The sequence below is a fragment of the Tachypleus tridentatus genome, chromosome 4 (assembly GCF_004210375.1).
Source record: "Tachypleus tridentatus isolate NWPU-2018 chromosome 4, ASM421037v1, whole genome shotgun sequence".
In the NCBI taxonomy this organism is placed as follows: Eukaryota; Metazoa; Arthropoda; class Merostomata; order Xiphosura; family Limulidae; genus Tachypleus; species Tachypleus tridentatus.
The window spans coordinates 108,188,945-108,203,489 of NC_134828.1; the positions used below are offsets into that span (position 1 = coordinate 108,188,945).

Genomic DNA, 14,545 nt, shown 5'->3' on the forward strand with positions numbered 1-14,545 from the left:
AAGCTATTGACACCTACCTTTAGCCCCTATCGGACATCATAAGTTGATCATAGTTTGAGATGCATTGACATAGCTATTTGATTGTACAACTTAGGTTGTAGGTTACAAATTAGAAATGGTTCCTTTTAGGTAGAGTCCATTCATCTTTCCCTGAGTCTGTTATACTGAAGTGCTCACTTCATCCAACAAACATGTGTATATCAGAAACACATCTGTATTTTACTGATACTATGTCTACATGACATTACTATATCTGTATCTTACTGACAGTATGTTTATATGTGATTACTGTACTTGTATCTTACTGACAGTATGTTTATATGTGATTACTGTACTTGTATCTTACTGACAGTATGTTTATATGTGATTACTGTACCTGTATCTTACTGACAGTATGTTTATATGTGATTACTGTACCTGTATCTTACTGACAGTATGTTTATATGTGATTACTGTACCTGTATCTTACTGACAGTATGTTTATATGTGATTACTGTACCTGTATCTTACTGACAGTATGTTTATATGTGATTACTGTACCTGTATCTTACTGACAGTATGTTTATATGTGATTACTGTACCTGTATCTTACTGACAGTATGTTTATATGTGATTACTGTACCTGTATCTTACTGACAGTATGTTTATATGTGATTACTGTACCTGTATCTTACTGACAGTATGTTTATATGTGATTACTGTACTTGTATATTACCGACACTATGTTTATATATGATTACTATAATTGTATCTTACCGACACTATGTTTATATATGATTATTATACCTGTATATTACTGACAGTATGTTTATATGTGATTACTGTACTTGTATATTACTGACAGTATGTTTATATGTGATTACTATACCTGTATCTTACTGACAGTTTGTTTATATATGATTACTGTACTTGTATCTTACTGACAGTATGTTTATATATGATTACTATAATTGTATCTTACTGACAGTATGCTTATATGTGATTACTGTACTTGTATCTTACCGACACTATGTTTATATATGATTACTATAATTGTATCTTACTGACAGTATGTTTATATGTGATTACTGTACTTTATCTTACTGACAGTATGATTATATGTGATTACTGTACTTGTATATTACCGACACTATGTTTATATATGATTACTATAATTGTATCTTACCGACACTATGTTTATATATGATTATTATACCTGTATATTACTGACAGTATGTTTATATGTGATTACTGTACTTTATCTTACTGACAGTATGTTTATATGTGATTACTGTACTTTATCTTACTGACAGTATGTTTATATGTGATTACTGTACTTGTATATTACTGACAGTATGTTTATATGTGATTACTGTACTTGTATATTACTGACAGTATGTTTATATGTGATTACTGTACTTGTATATTACTGACAGTATGTTTATATGTGATTACTGTATTTGTATATTACTGACAGTATGTTTATATGTGATTACTGTACTTGTATATTACTGACAGTATGTTTATATGTGATTACTGTATTTGTATATTACTGACAGTATGTTTATATGTGATTACTGTACTTGTATATTACTGACAGTATGTTTATATGTGATTACTGTACTTTATCTCACCGACAGTATGTCTATATATGATTATTATACCTGTATCTTACTGACAGTATGTCATGTGATGACTGTACTTGTATATTACTGACAATATGTCTATATGTGAAATTATTGTCATATAAACCTGAGATATTCAGACAATTAGTTCATAACAGTAAGTTATATTTTACACACATCAGATAAAAAATAATATGTATGTTGTTGCCATGACGACAGAAAAAACATTTCTAATAATATAATGTTATCAAACCCTTTCAGGTGTTTTTGATACAAATAAAGTATATGACAATAAGGTTCTGATAGTAAAGTATCTGATGCTATGTATCTGATCATTAGGTAGATCACAGTAATCTGTTCTACCAGAAGTCTGGATCCAAAGGGAAAATACACAATTTATTCTGAATGTATTTTTTTAACCAAATTGCCTGCCTTAATAACTACACATTGACATACTGTGTATTCAGTGTAACCATTTCCTTGAAATATATTTGTTTGACTTTAATAATATAATGTATGTTTACTTTCTGGGTCCAGACTTCTGGGGCACCCTGCATACAGCTAACCCTTTTTAGAATTACACAGACAGATAAATATTTTACTTTGTCTCAAGTTCCCGTCCCTTGGGTGGAAGTTATATAAATTAATAATTAATGAAAGGTTATCTTAGGAGAGGAAAAATTGCTTTTCTTATACGTAATTGTAAACACCCAAAAACGCCCATAAAAATTGGAGAACACAAATGTGAAACCGGAAATCTGTATGTATTTCTACATAGACCCAACAAACTTTCAAGCCAAATCTGAGCTACATGGATAGAGAGTATATAACAGGAATGTAGTTAATATGTCTTAAGATATCCTAAAAGATATAGCTGCATTATTAAATATAAGATCTATATTGTTAAAAGTAGTGTACGTGAGGATTTGTAGGTTTCTACTATTGGTAACTTTTAACTTAACTGTTATCCTACAAATCTGAACCTTTTCTACTTTCATTATGTAAGTTTGTATCAGCTTTTAACGAAATTCAGTTTGTTTTGAACCGGGTCAAAATATATAGCATCAGGTAGCTGAAACAACGGTAAAACAAGACAGTGAAGAAAGCATTATCACACGTTGGCTGTTTATTTTGTTATCTAACCTTTCTCTAAACTATTCTATTTTTGTTTTATGGTTTAGATAGATGCAGTACAGAATGCTGAAGTTGGCCAACACTTAATGTATTGGATTGGATTACACGCCCTGGGATTCGAGGGTCAGCTGGAGTGGGCAGATGGATCAGTACTGGATTATGTTAACTGGGAAAAGGACAATAAAGATGAAATATCTACTGATGAAGAAAAGTGTGTTATATATGACGGAAAGTCAGGTAAGAAATCATATCACCGGCCATCTTGTTTCCAGCAGTAGGAAGAAACATAACAGGCTTACCTCATAAGTTAAAACAGCTCAAGAAGGTGAGTAGGCCTAGTCTTGATTATGTGGCGTTACAATCATACATGGATAAGTTGGATTATGTGACCACCTTCACCTCCTAAGTGAGCTGAATCATGACTGTCAAAAGAAAATATTCACCATGTGTCGCCAGACGTGGTGTATACTTTTTATATTTCAGATACAACTGGCTATTGGATCGTTGTATTCCAATAACTTACATAATGTAGATGAGATGCTTACACTAAAACAAGTGGACAATGTGAGCGAATATGTCTAGTATTTGTCCACTCACCCTTTGTTTCATGAACACCAGACTTGTACATTTAGTTTTTGTTGGAATAATTCCCATTTCACGGGTCTCTAAATTTGTATATCTTTAGTTTTACTGGAGTAACCTTGTACATCTGAAGATTTTATTGAAATAATCTCATAAATAGTTAGTTTTATTGGAGTTATATCTTGTATATCTTTAACTTTTATCAGAGTATTCTTGTATATATTTAGTTCTTGTTGGAGCACTCTTGTATATCTTTAGTTTTTATTGAAATAATTCCACTGTGCTCCGTTTTGGTTCTTTACTTATATCTAACATGGTCGTAGACTCGTATGATTCAATTTTATTGAGCAAAAATTAAATGGTGGCAGTGTGTAGACCCATAGTGAATGGGATTGTGTAGACTCATAGTGAATGGGATTGTGTAAACCCATAGTGAATGGGATTGTGTAGACTCATAGTGTATGGGATTGTGTAGACCCATAGTGAATGGGATTGTGTAGACCCATAGTGAATGGGATTGTGTAAACCCATAGTGAATGGGATTGTGTAGACTCATAGTGAATGGGATTGTGTAGACCCATAGTGAATGGGATTGTGTAGACTCATAGTGAATGGGATTGTGTAGACCCATAATGAATGGGATTATGTAGACTCATAGTGAATGGGATTGTGTAGACCCATAGTGAATGGGATTGTGTAAACTTATAGTGAATGGGATTGTGTAGACCCATAGTGAATGGGATTGTGTAGACCCATAATGAATGGGATTGTGTAGACTCATAGTGAATGGGATTGTGTAGTTTTGTGATGATGTTCCTGATAATGGTCTGATCACTATCGTTCTCGTATGTATTCCTGTGGCATTGGTGACGTAAGATATGATCTCTATGGTTCTAAAGTATAAAAAGGTTTTATCCGTGTGGCCTTGATGATGCAAGGTGTGATATCTGTGGTTCTAAAATATAATAAGGTTTTATCCGTGTGGCCTTGATGATGCAAGGTGTGATATCTGTGGTTCTAAAATATGATAAGGTTTTACTCGTGTAGCCTTGATGATGCAAGGTGTGATATCTGTGGTTCTAAAATATAAGCAGGTTTTATCCTTGTGGCCTTGATGATGCAAGGTGTGATATCTGTGGTTCTAAAATATAAGCAGGTTTTATCCTTGTGGCCTTGTTGATGTAATCTCTGGAAGTGTAATGATTAGTGGTAGAGTGTACGATCAATTTCAGTTTTCTATTGAAACCTGTTGGGTAAAGGTCTGATTCCTGCTGTTGCTTGTCCATCAACTGGAAGATTGTTAAACCAAGCTCCAGCTAACAGTAGATATTAGGAAGTGTTTTGTGTGTAAGAATATTACCTTCACGTATGTCTTTCACAATTAGTACACATATTCTAAGCTCTTACTAGTTATTGTGCAATGTTTAATGTTATCACTTAATCTAGAGTTTTTTTAGCTTTTTAAACATTTTACGTTATAACTTTGAGAATAATATACAAAAGTTGTTCATAAAGTAACAAGATTTTCCTTTTTAAAAGCAGATTGTGACCACCCAATGAATGTGTTAGATTAATTGGTCAGTATCTGTTCGCTGCTGAAGGTGTCATAGTATGAAACTTTGTGTAATGGACGTCAACTGCCAGTTGTGGAGACACAAATGTAGAGGACGACGTTTCAAAAGCCTTCCATCTTTCGTTTTTTTCGGACCTGAAGACTAAATGCGGAAGACTTTCAAAACATCTTCCTCTACATTTGTATCTCCACAACAGGCAGTTGACGTCCATTATACAAAGTTTCATCATGAATACTCTGCCTAAACAATCTATCAAAGGTGTCATAGTAGTTGCTTTCAATATATTAACCAAATTACGACTGTGTTGTTTGTCATGGGACATTAAATTATCGCGTACGCCAAGCTGTATCTACAAGCTCCAAGGTTCCTGCCTAAAAATGAGAGTTATTATTCTAATTCCAGACACCATTTTGCTTGTCTTGTAGCACCATCGTAACCAAGCACTTTAAATTACATGTTTTGTAACTTTCATATACAACGTCCGTAGACTGCACCTTGCAAACAATGTAGTTTTTCATAGTTCCATTTGCAATATTACACTTATGTTATAATGAACTAATACAAAAAAAGACCACGAAATAATGGACTGGTTAACGCGAGCCATTCTGAGAAGTGATGTCTTCATGACACTTAAATGTTACTGTTGTTGTTTTTGAAGTGTTTTGATTGGATATAAAAAAGTAATTTATTTTTCGTAAAGTCTAATCATCAATTGTTTGAAACAAGTCTAGTTATTAATGAAGGTTTATCTTCTTTTGATGTTAAACTCCCTCTTCTGTGGCCTATAATATTATTCTAAGAATAACTGAGAGTAAAACGTTTGGAGTTACGTTTAAAATAATGAACCCTAAAACAAACAAGAACAAGGTTTTTTAAACTAAAACTGAATAACTAACATAATTTCCCTCTCTCTTTGGTGATGCTTGCCATCTACGTGTAAGAATGGTGAATATTCTTCTAGGTTTTACATTTAGAACTCGGGTTTTGTATGAAGCAGATTTTTAATATTCTAAAAGCATTTAAGTTTTTAGAAATACAGACTTTTTAAAACTCAAAGATTAGCTCGTTTTAGGCCTATCTAACTGTTTGACATGGATAATACGAAACATTGTTAAGTACTTTTTCAGTAATAGTTTTTATTTTTTTAACAGGAAAGTGGACTCTGAACCATTGTAATTTGGTGGAAAGTTTAATCTGCAAGCGTCCACACGGTGATCTTCCGACTCCAATACCCACCAATGAACCACCCGAGATCGAAGGCAACTGTCCAAAAGGCTGGACTTCAGTTAGTAAGTTCTTAAGTTCTGTCTAGAGAAGACGTTTGTTGTTAATTTTAAATAATAAGAATATTTTGTATGAAAAATATATTGTTTAATGAATTAATTAAAATAACGCTATGTTTGTTTGGATAAAGATTAAAAAATATATTACGCTAAAAAAATAACAAGGCCTAGTATGGCCAGGTGGTTAAGGCACTCGACTTGTAATCCGACGGTCACGGGTTCGAATCCCCGTCACACCAAACATGCTCGCCCTTTCAACCGTGGGAGCGTTATGATGTGAAGGTCAATGCCACTATTCGTTGGTAAAAGAGTAGCCTAATAGTTGGCGGTGGGTGGTGATGACTAGCTGCCTTCCCTCTAGTCTTACACTGCAAAATTACGGTCAGGTATCGCAGATAGTCCTTTTGTAGCTTTGCGCGAAATTCAAAACAAACCAAACCACAGAATAACACATGTACTTGCTGGTTGTAATACGCATGAAATAAACTTTGAAACATGGTAACAACTAGATTCCAAATGGCCATGTGACTAAAGCTAATCATAACTAAGTCTGGTGTATTTATAAATGTAATAATGGAATTTTTTTAGCTAGCATTTATAAAGATATCGAAAAGTAGAGACCATCAGGGTGCAAAACGGTGTTTATTTTTAGAAAAATAATTTTCTTGTTAGATTTTGAGTGGCTTAGGTTATTCAGAAACAAACCATGGGTCATGTTGGTCCTTTCGAAAGGTAAAGGTTTGTAGTGCACGTTTTTGGTTTTTATAAATGTGGTGATCCACATTATCACGTGCAAGCAATGAAAAATCACACTATAGATAAAAACAAAGGCTTAACAAAGATGGTTTGATTATCTTAACCGAAAGTAATAACCGTTGTGAAAGTCTGATCAGTGTTTACTACCCTGGCATCTGGAAAGCTATCCAACAAGTGTCATTGACCACCAATTAAAACTGAACCAGTAGCTTTGAAATATAACATGTCACGAGCTACTTGACGTTCAGCAATGTCAACTCTCAATCTGCTAGAAGTTAAAACATCAATATTTGAAGTGGATGTAATGTTGGGCTACACATGGACTACAGTGTTGGACAATATTTGAAAGTGTTAGGAAGGTGTCAGTACAGCACCTCACAAGCACCCAAATCTTGGAACGTGAGGGACGTTCATTCGTTCAAAAAAAAAACTGTAAGATATGATATTTAAAACGGAGTCATTATTTTTTTTTTTTACAGAAGTGTTGTTTAATGAGTGACTGTTAATAACACTGTGGTAACATTTTTGGAAAAGTGTTTTTAATATATAGCTGTAATGAAACGAGTTGACAGTTTTGAGAAAGTGCTGTTAATATATAGTGTTCATGTCAGCAATTGTCAATTTTGTTAATATATATCTACTATATATGGAGTTGACAGTTGTTATTGAAATTATTATAGCAGCCAATTAGTTTAATTCTCGTGCACTGTTGGGTTATATTACCCACGTGATATGTTTTTATTCTGTATGTAGAGCAAAGCAGAAAATGTTTTAAGATCTTTGGTGTGAAGGACGAAGACAAACTCGCTTGGCCGGATGCTCGTAATGCTTGTAGAAAAGTTGGTACGAATGGTGACTTGGCGACTGTTAACAGTGAGATCGAACAACGTGAGTTGATAGAAGTCTTTGATAAAAATGTTAAATCAGTTGACGATATGTCTGAAAGTATGAAATAAATGTTAGGTTAAAACAGGAGTTCAAGGGAGTTTCTTTAATAAGTGTGAAGACTTTGTTATATTTGTGGATTCTTTATTATATTTGTGGATTCTTTATTATATTTGCGGATTCTTTGTTATATTTGTGGATTCTTTATTATATTTGTGGATTCTTTGTTATATTTGTGGATTCTTTATTATATTTATGGATTCTTTGTTATATTTGTGGATTCTTTATTTTCTCACAGAGGTTGGTGTCGTTCCTAACTGTGTGTTTTTAAAATAAACATGTGAGTTTTGTATTTTAACTATAAAAAAACAACAGCTATAAAAAACATTTAAGTATTCTAACTATATAATGTTCTGGCAGAATCCTGCAATATCAGTGTTCTAGGGGTAGGGTTGAAGGATAAAGACTGTCATTTCTATTGAAAATTAATCAGTAAAACATTCAGTGTAACTCACGTTGTAATTTATGTTTTGTTGCGTATTTGCAACAATAAGGCCCGGCATGGCCAAGCGTGTAAAGGCGTGCGTCTCGTAATCTGAGGGTCGCGGGTTCGCATCCCCGTCGCGCCAAACGTGCTCGCCCTTTCAGCCGTGGGGGCGTTATAATGTGTTGGGTCAATCCCACTATTCGTTGGTAAAAGAGTAGCCCAAGAATTGGCGGTGGGTGGTGATGACTAGCTGCCTTCCCTCTAGTCTTACACTGCTAAATTAGGGACGGCTAGCACAGATAGCCCTCGAGTAGCTTTGCGCGAAATTCAAAAACAAACAAACAAATCTGTAACAATAATGTGTAAGTAATTTTCAGAACAAAAAATTAAATGGAATCTATTGTACCGCAGAATGCAGAAAGTTCATTCAATAGCGATGGCTAATTATAAGTACAATTATTATTTCTCGTTTTTAAATTTATAACTGAAGTTGAACTTCCTTTTGTTACAGATCCACGAACTTATGTTTGACGTATTGTATGACACTGTGCTTTTATTCTAGTTCTCTTGACTGCCATGTTAACGGACAAAAGGTTTAATGTGTGGATTGGACTTAGCAGAATAAGTTCAAAGGGACTGCTCACTCGGACGTTTGGATGGACTGATAACACGCGGGTTTCCTACGTGAACTGGACCCCTGGAAGTCCAAATTCGTTTTGGGTGAGTATTCGTTTGTAGCTCGTTTCCAAAAATCTTAAACCGAAAATAAACGAAAAAGGCAAATAACCGACGGACTTTGAAGTCGTTTAGGTTTGTTTGTTTATTTCAAAAATGTTTGTGAAAAGCAAAACGAATAGATAGCTCAGCAAAGTCATTTCTAAACATGAACTTACAGGGAAGACAACTGTTCATCAGTACTCACCACAAAGTCTTGGACTTTCGTTTGACCGAATAGCGAGATTTCACTGTTACTTTTTACAATACCATTGAACTTAAAGTGCAGAATGCTTTTAATGAAAACGGACCACAGAACATCACACCTATAGGCCTAGCATGCTAACAACCAGATTTCAACTGGTCTTGTAACTTAGAAAAATTTTGATTTAGCCTGTTTCAATGAAGTTAACAAAAACTAAGTGTGATTTGTTTATAAGTGTAATAAAGGGAATTCTTGAACTACTTCCCAACTATGAAACATTTTAGAAACGTTTTTAGAACATTGTTCCAGACACCTACTGATTCGTAGGACATTTCAGAATGTTTTGTTTTTCTTATTTTTTTAAGGAGAATGCTTTTGTTTTCTCTCGAGTTTTGGGATATTTTGGAATGTTCTCACTGTTAATCTGTTTGAAAAAAAACAATTTGTAGTACCCACAAACCATGAACCATTAATTACTGTTTGTCTCCTACTAATTACTCAGTTGTAGTTATCTTCCAACCTACAGAACATTCTAAGATGTTTCCTTCTACTAATTACTCAGTTGTAGTTATCTTCCAACCTACAGAACATTCTAACATGTTTCCTTCTACTAATTACTCAGTTGTAGTTATCTTCCAACCTACAGAACATTCTAACATGTTTCCTTCTACTAATTACTCTGCTGTAATTATCTTCCAACCTACAGAACATTCTAACATGTTTCCTTCTACTAATTACTCAGTTGTAGTTATCTTCCAACCGACAGAACATTCTAACATGTTTCCTTCTACTAATTACTCAGTTGTAGTTATCTTCCAACCTACAGAACATTTTAACATGTTTTCTTCTACTAATTACTCAGTTGTAGTTATCTTCCAACCTACAGAACATTCTAACATTTCCTTCTACTAATTACTCTGCTGTAATTATCTTCCAACCTACAGAACATTCTAACATGTTTCCTTCTACTAATTACTCAGTTGTAATTATCTTCCAACCTACAGAACATTCTAACATGTTTCCTTCTACTAATTACTCAGTTGTAATTATCTTCCAACCTACAGAACATTTTAACATGTTTCCTTCTACTAATTACTCAGTTGTAGTTATCTTCCAACCTACAGAACATTCTAACATGTTTCCTTCTACTAATTACTCAGTTGTAGTTATCTTCCAACCTACAGAACATTCTAACATGTTTCCTTCTACTAATTACTCAGTTGTAGTTATCTTCCAACCTACAGAACATTTTAACATGTTTCCTTCTACTAATTACTCAGTTGTAATTATCTTCCAACCTACAGAACATTTTAACATGTTTCCTTCTACTAATCAATCTGTTGTAGTTATATCCAGCCTACGGAACATTCTAACATGTTTCTTTCTACTAGTTACTGTGTTTTAGCTACATTCACCTGTAAGATATTCTAGAATGTACTACATTCAATAACAATACCTTCCTGTTGTTAGTTTCAAGTTAGAGATTACACTAGTTTGTTTACTGACGTAAGATGGACAAGGGTGCTATAGTTCCAAGTTAGAGATTACACTAGTTTGTTTACTGACGTAAGATGGACAAGGGTGTTATAGTTCCAAGTTAGAGATTGCACTAGTTTGTTTACTGACGTAAGATGGACAAGGGTGCTATAGTTCCAAGTTAGAGATTACACTAGTTTGTTTACTGACGTAAGATGGACAAGGGTGATATAGTTCCAAGTTAGAGATTACACTAGTTTGTTTACTGACGTAAGATGGACAAGGGTGCTATAGTTCCAAGTTAAAGATTACACTAGTTTGTTTACTGACGTAAGATGGACAAGGGTGCTATAGTTCCAAGTTAAAGATTACACTAGTTTGTTTACTGACGTAAGATGGACAAGGGTGATATAGTTCCAAGTTAGAGATTACACTAGTTTGTTTACTGACGTAAGATGGACAAGGGTGCTATAGTTCCAAGTTAGAGATTACACTAGTTTGTTTACTGACGTAAGATGGACAAGGGTGCTATAGTTCCAAGTTAAAGATTACACTAGTTTGTTTACTGACGTAAGATGGACAAGGGTGATATAGTTCCAAGTTAGAGATTACACTAGTTTGTTTACTGACGTAAGATGGACAAGGGTGATATAGTTCCAAGTTAGAGATTACACTAGTTTGTTTACTGACATAAGATGGACAAGGGTGCTATAGTTCCAAGTTAGAGATTACACTAGTTTGTTTACTGACGTAAGATGGACAAGGGTGCTATAGTTCCAAGTTAAAGATTACACTAGTTTGTTTACTGACGTAAGATGGACAAGGGTGATATAGTTCCAAGTTAGAGATTACACTAGTTTGTTTACTGACGTAAGATGGACAAGGGTGATATAGTTCCAAGTTAGAGATTACACTAGTTTGTTTACTGACGTAAGATGGACAAGGGTGCTATAGTTCCAAGTTAGAGATTACACTAGTTTGTTTACTGACGTAAGATGGACAAGGGTGCTATTCAAACGATTATCATGATAGCAGTTTTCTACTGTACTAGTTAATATAACAAATACTTTGTGTGCTTCTCTCCAGAAACGATGTGTTACAATGTTAGGATCATCTATACGATCTGGACGATGGATTGATAGTTCTTGCTCTGAGAAACAAGGCTACATCTGCCAACAGCCTAAAGGTAAGTCCACAATTCTTGTTCTTGTAATCTTCATGAAGTAATGTTCTGTATTTCCGGTGTTGATAATAGGATTGTTCCCGCTACTATATAGATAAATTGAATATTCGTTCTATGTGAATCTTCCTGATAATGAGAAACTCACTTGAAGTAAAACTGCATCTCAGAACTGCTGGTATAGATATTGACATTTTAGCTAATAAAGAGAAAAAAACAACGTTTCGACCTTTCTAGGTTATCCTCAGGTTAACCTTGTTAATTTCAGAACAAGCCGTTCTGAGATATAAATAACCTGAATGTTTTGTTATTTGGAAAATTATGGTTAAGTTTGTTAGGGTAAATTATAATGTAAGTTTCTTGTTTGAAGGAGTAGGACTTTAAATGTCAACAGTTGAAAATAAATAATAGAATATACTTTTATTATTGTGTAAAATAGGGTAACATCTGTAACCATTTAAATATACACAGTGCATATTTCTGGTCCTGGAAAGTAGAGTAATGGATGTAATAATAAATCATATTAACCGTCGTTCTTTAGTTACTTTGAGCTGACGGTTTCCTCTCACACACTTAGATATAGGTGATTGAACATGTTCTGTAAAAACAAAGTTACACATTATGTGTTGTCTTTGAAACAATTGATTTTGTCGTTGATTGAGAACTGAGATGAGTGAGTACTGTGATGTCGTAGGCCACATCTTGATGGTAAAGTCAACTCTTTACCTGGTTTTTGTTATTGAACAATGTAAAACGTGTATATTAAAGGATGAATTAGTGAAAGCTGACAGATGATTCTATATCAAAACTTAATACATGCAGGAAGCATTTATTAAACGTCTTTGAATCCTCACAATCCCATTATCAGTAACTTAGATGTACAAAACAAATAAAAATTATTTGTAATTACAACAGATATATAAATACGCAAGAGAGAAAGAGTGTGAATAAAGAAATACAAGTTGAGAAAATGAAAACGTGTTACGAATATATATGTAAAAACGGCTCGTTTGGGTTGAGAACATTTTTTACGTAGAGGAGTGAACAACGTTTCGACCTTCTTCGGTCATCGTCAGGTTCACAAAGAAAGAAAAAGGTAACTGACCGGAAGCTGACCACATGTTTGACAGGGGTTATGTAACTGAGTGTCGGAATGTAGAGAGCGGGCTTAGATGTATGAATATATAATTTTATATTATTTATTTTATTGTTATTTATTTTATTATATTAATATAGGTATAAAGGCGTTCCTTTATATTGGTTTATTTTGAGCTTGAGTTGTTGTATAAGTAAGGCTTCTTTAATTTTGCGTTTGTTTATGTTTGTTTCTTTATTTAGTATTTGGGTGTTTTCTATGGTTATGTTGTGTTTATTTGATTTGCAGTGTTCGAAAACGTGTGAAGGTGACTTTTTATGTTCTTTAAATCTGGTTTCCATTTTTCTACTTGTTTCCCCAATATAAAATTCGTGGTAGTTATCACATTGTATTTTATAAATAATGTTGGTGTGGTGTTTGTCAGTGTAGTTTTTACATAGTATAGACCTCAGTTTTGTGCCTGGTTTTTGAATACATTTGGTATTAACTAGAATGCCGTATTTTGTTACTAGTTTTTGCCAAATGTTGGTTATTTGTTTGCTGATGTCGGGAATGTATGGTATACAGCAGTATATGGTTTCGTGGTTTTTTGATTCGTGAGATATATTTACTTTTGTTGGTTGATTTTGCTTTCTGTCTAGGTGTGTGCGTATAATGTTTTCTTCGGTTTGTGTAGAAAACTTATTGATGTTGATGAAGTATTGTTTTATTTTGTCTAATTCATCGTTAATTTTATCTGGTGAGCATAGTTTTTATGACTGTGTTTGTTTGGTTTCTTAGTATGTTACGTTTTTGTTTTGTTTCATGTGCTGAGTCCCAAGGAATGGATAGTCCAGTATGGGTGATTTTTCGGTGGATTTCTGTTTTGAATTGTGTATCGGTTCTTTGGACTCAGCACATGAAACAAAAAAATTTAAAGAACATAAAAAGTCACCTTCACACGTTTTCGAACACTGCAAGTCAAATAAACACAACATAACCATAGAAAACACTCAAATACTAAATAAAGAAACAAACATAAACTAATGCAAAATTAAAGAAGCCTTACTTATACAACAACTTAAATCCAAAATAAACCAATACAGAGAACACCTTTATATCTATATTAAAAGTAATATAATCAATAATAATAAAATAAATAATATAAAATTATATATTCAAGCATCTAACACCGCCCTCTACATTTCGACACAACCCCTTTTAAACATGTGGTCAGCTTCCGGTCAGTTATCTCTTTCTTTTTTTGTGAACCTGACGATGACCCGAGAAGGTCGAAATGTTGTTCACTCCTCTACGTAAAACAAATTCCCAACCCAAACGAGCCGTTTTAACATATATATTTCTCTACAAGTGGGTTTTCTCGACATTACATGTTGCGAATGTACTAATTAAAATACATTTATATCTAGTGAAGGCTATGCATTATTTAGAGTAATTAAAATAAGTTTATATCTAGTGAACTCTGTGTAATATTTAGAGTAGTTAAAATAAGTTTATATCTAGTGAAGACTGTGTAATATTTGGAGCAGTTAAAATAAGTTTATATCTAGTGAACTCTGTGTAATATTT

At 33.6% G+C, this 14,545-nt stretch overlaps 1 protein-coding gene across 1 annotated transcript in view; it reads left to right on the forward strand.

Moving 5' to 3' along the window:
- The window catches only part of LOC143249863 (macrophage mannose receptor 1-like), a 118,814-nt gene that overhangs the window by 77,287 nt on the left and 26,982 nt on the right, over window positions 1–14,545 (forward strand). The window contains exons 26-30 of the mRNA XM_076500424.1: window positions 2,786–2,975; window positions 6,046–6,183; window positions 7,687–7,821; window positions 8,868–9,025; window positions 11,787–11,886. Of these exons, the coding sequence (XP_076356539.1) occupies window positions 2,786–2,975; window positions 6,046–6,183; window positions 7,687–7,821; window positions 8,868–9,025; window positions 11,787–11,886 (721 nt within the window). The remainder of the gene's footprint in view (window positions 1–2,785; window positions 2,976–6,045; window positions 6,184–7,686; window positions 7,822–8,867; window positions 9,026–11,786; window positions 11,887–14,545) is intronic.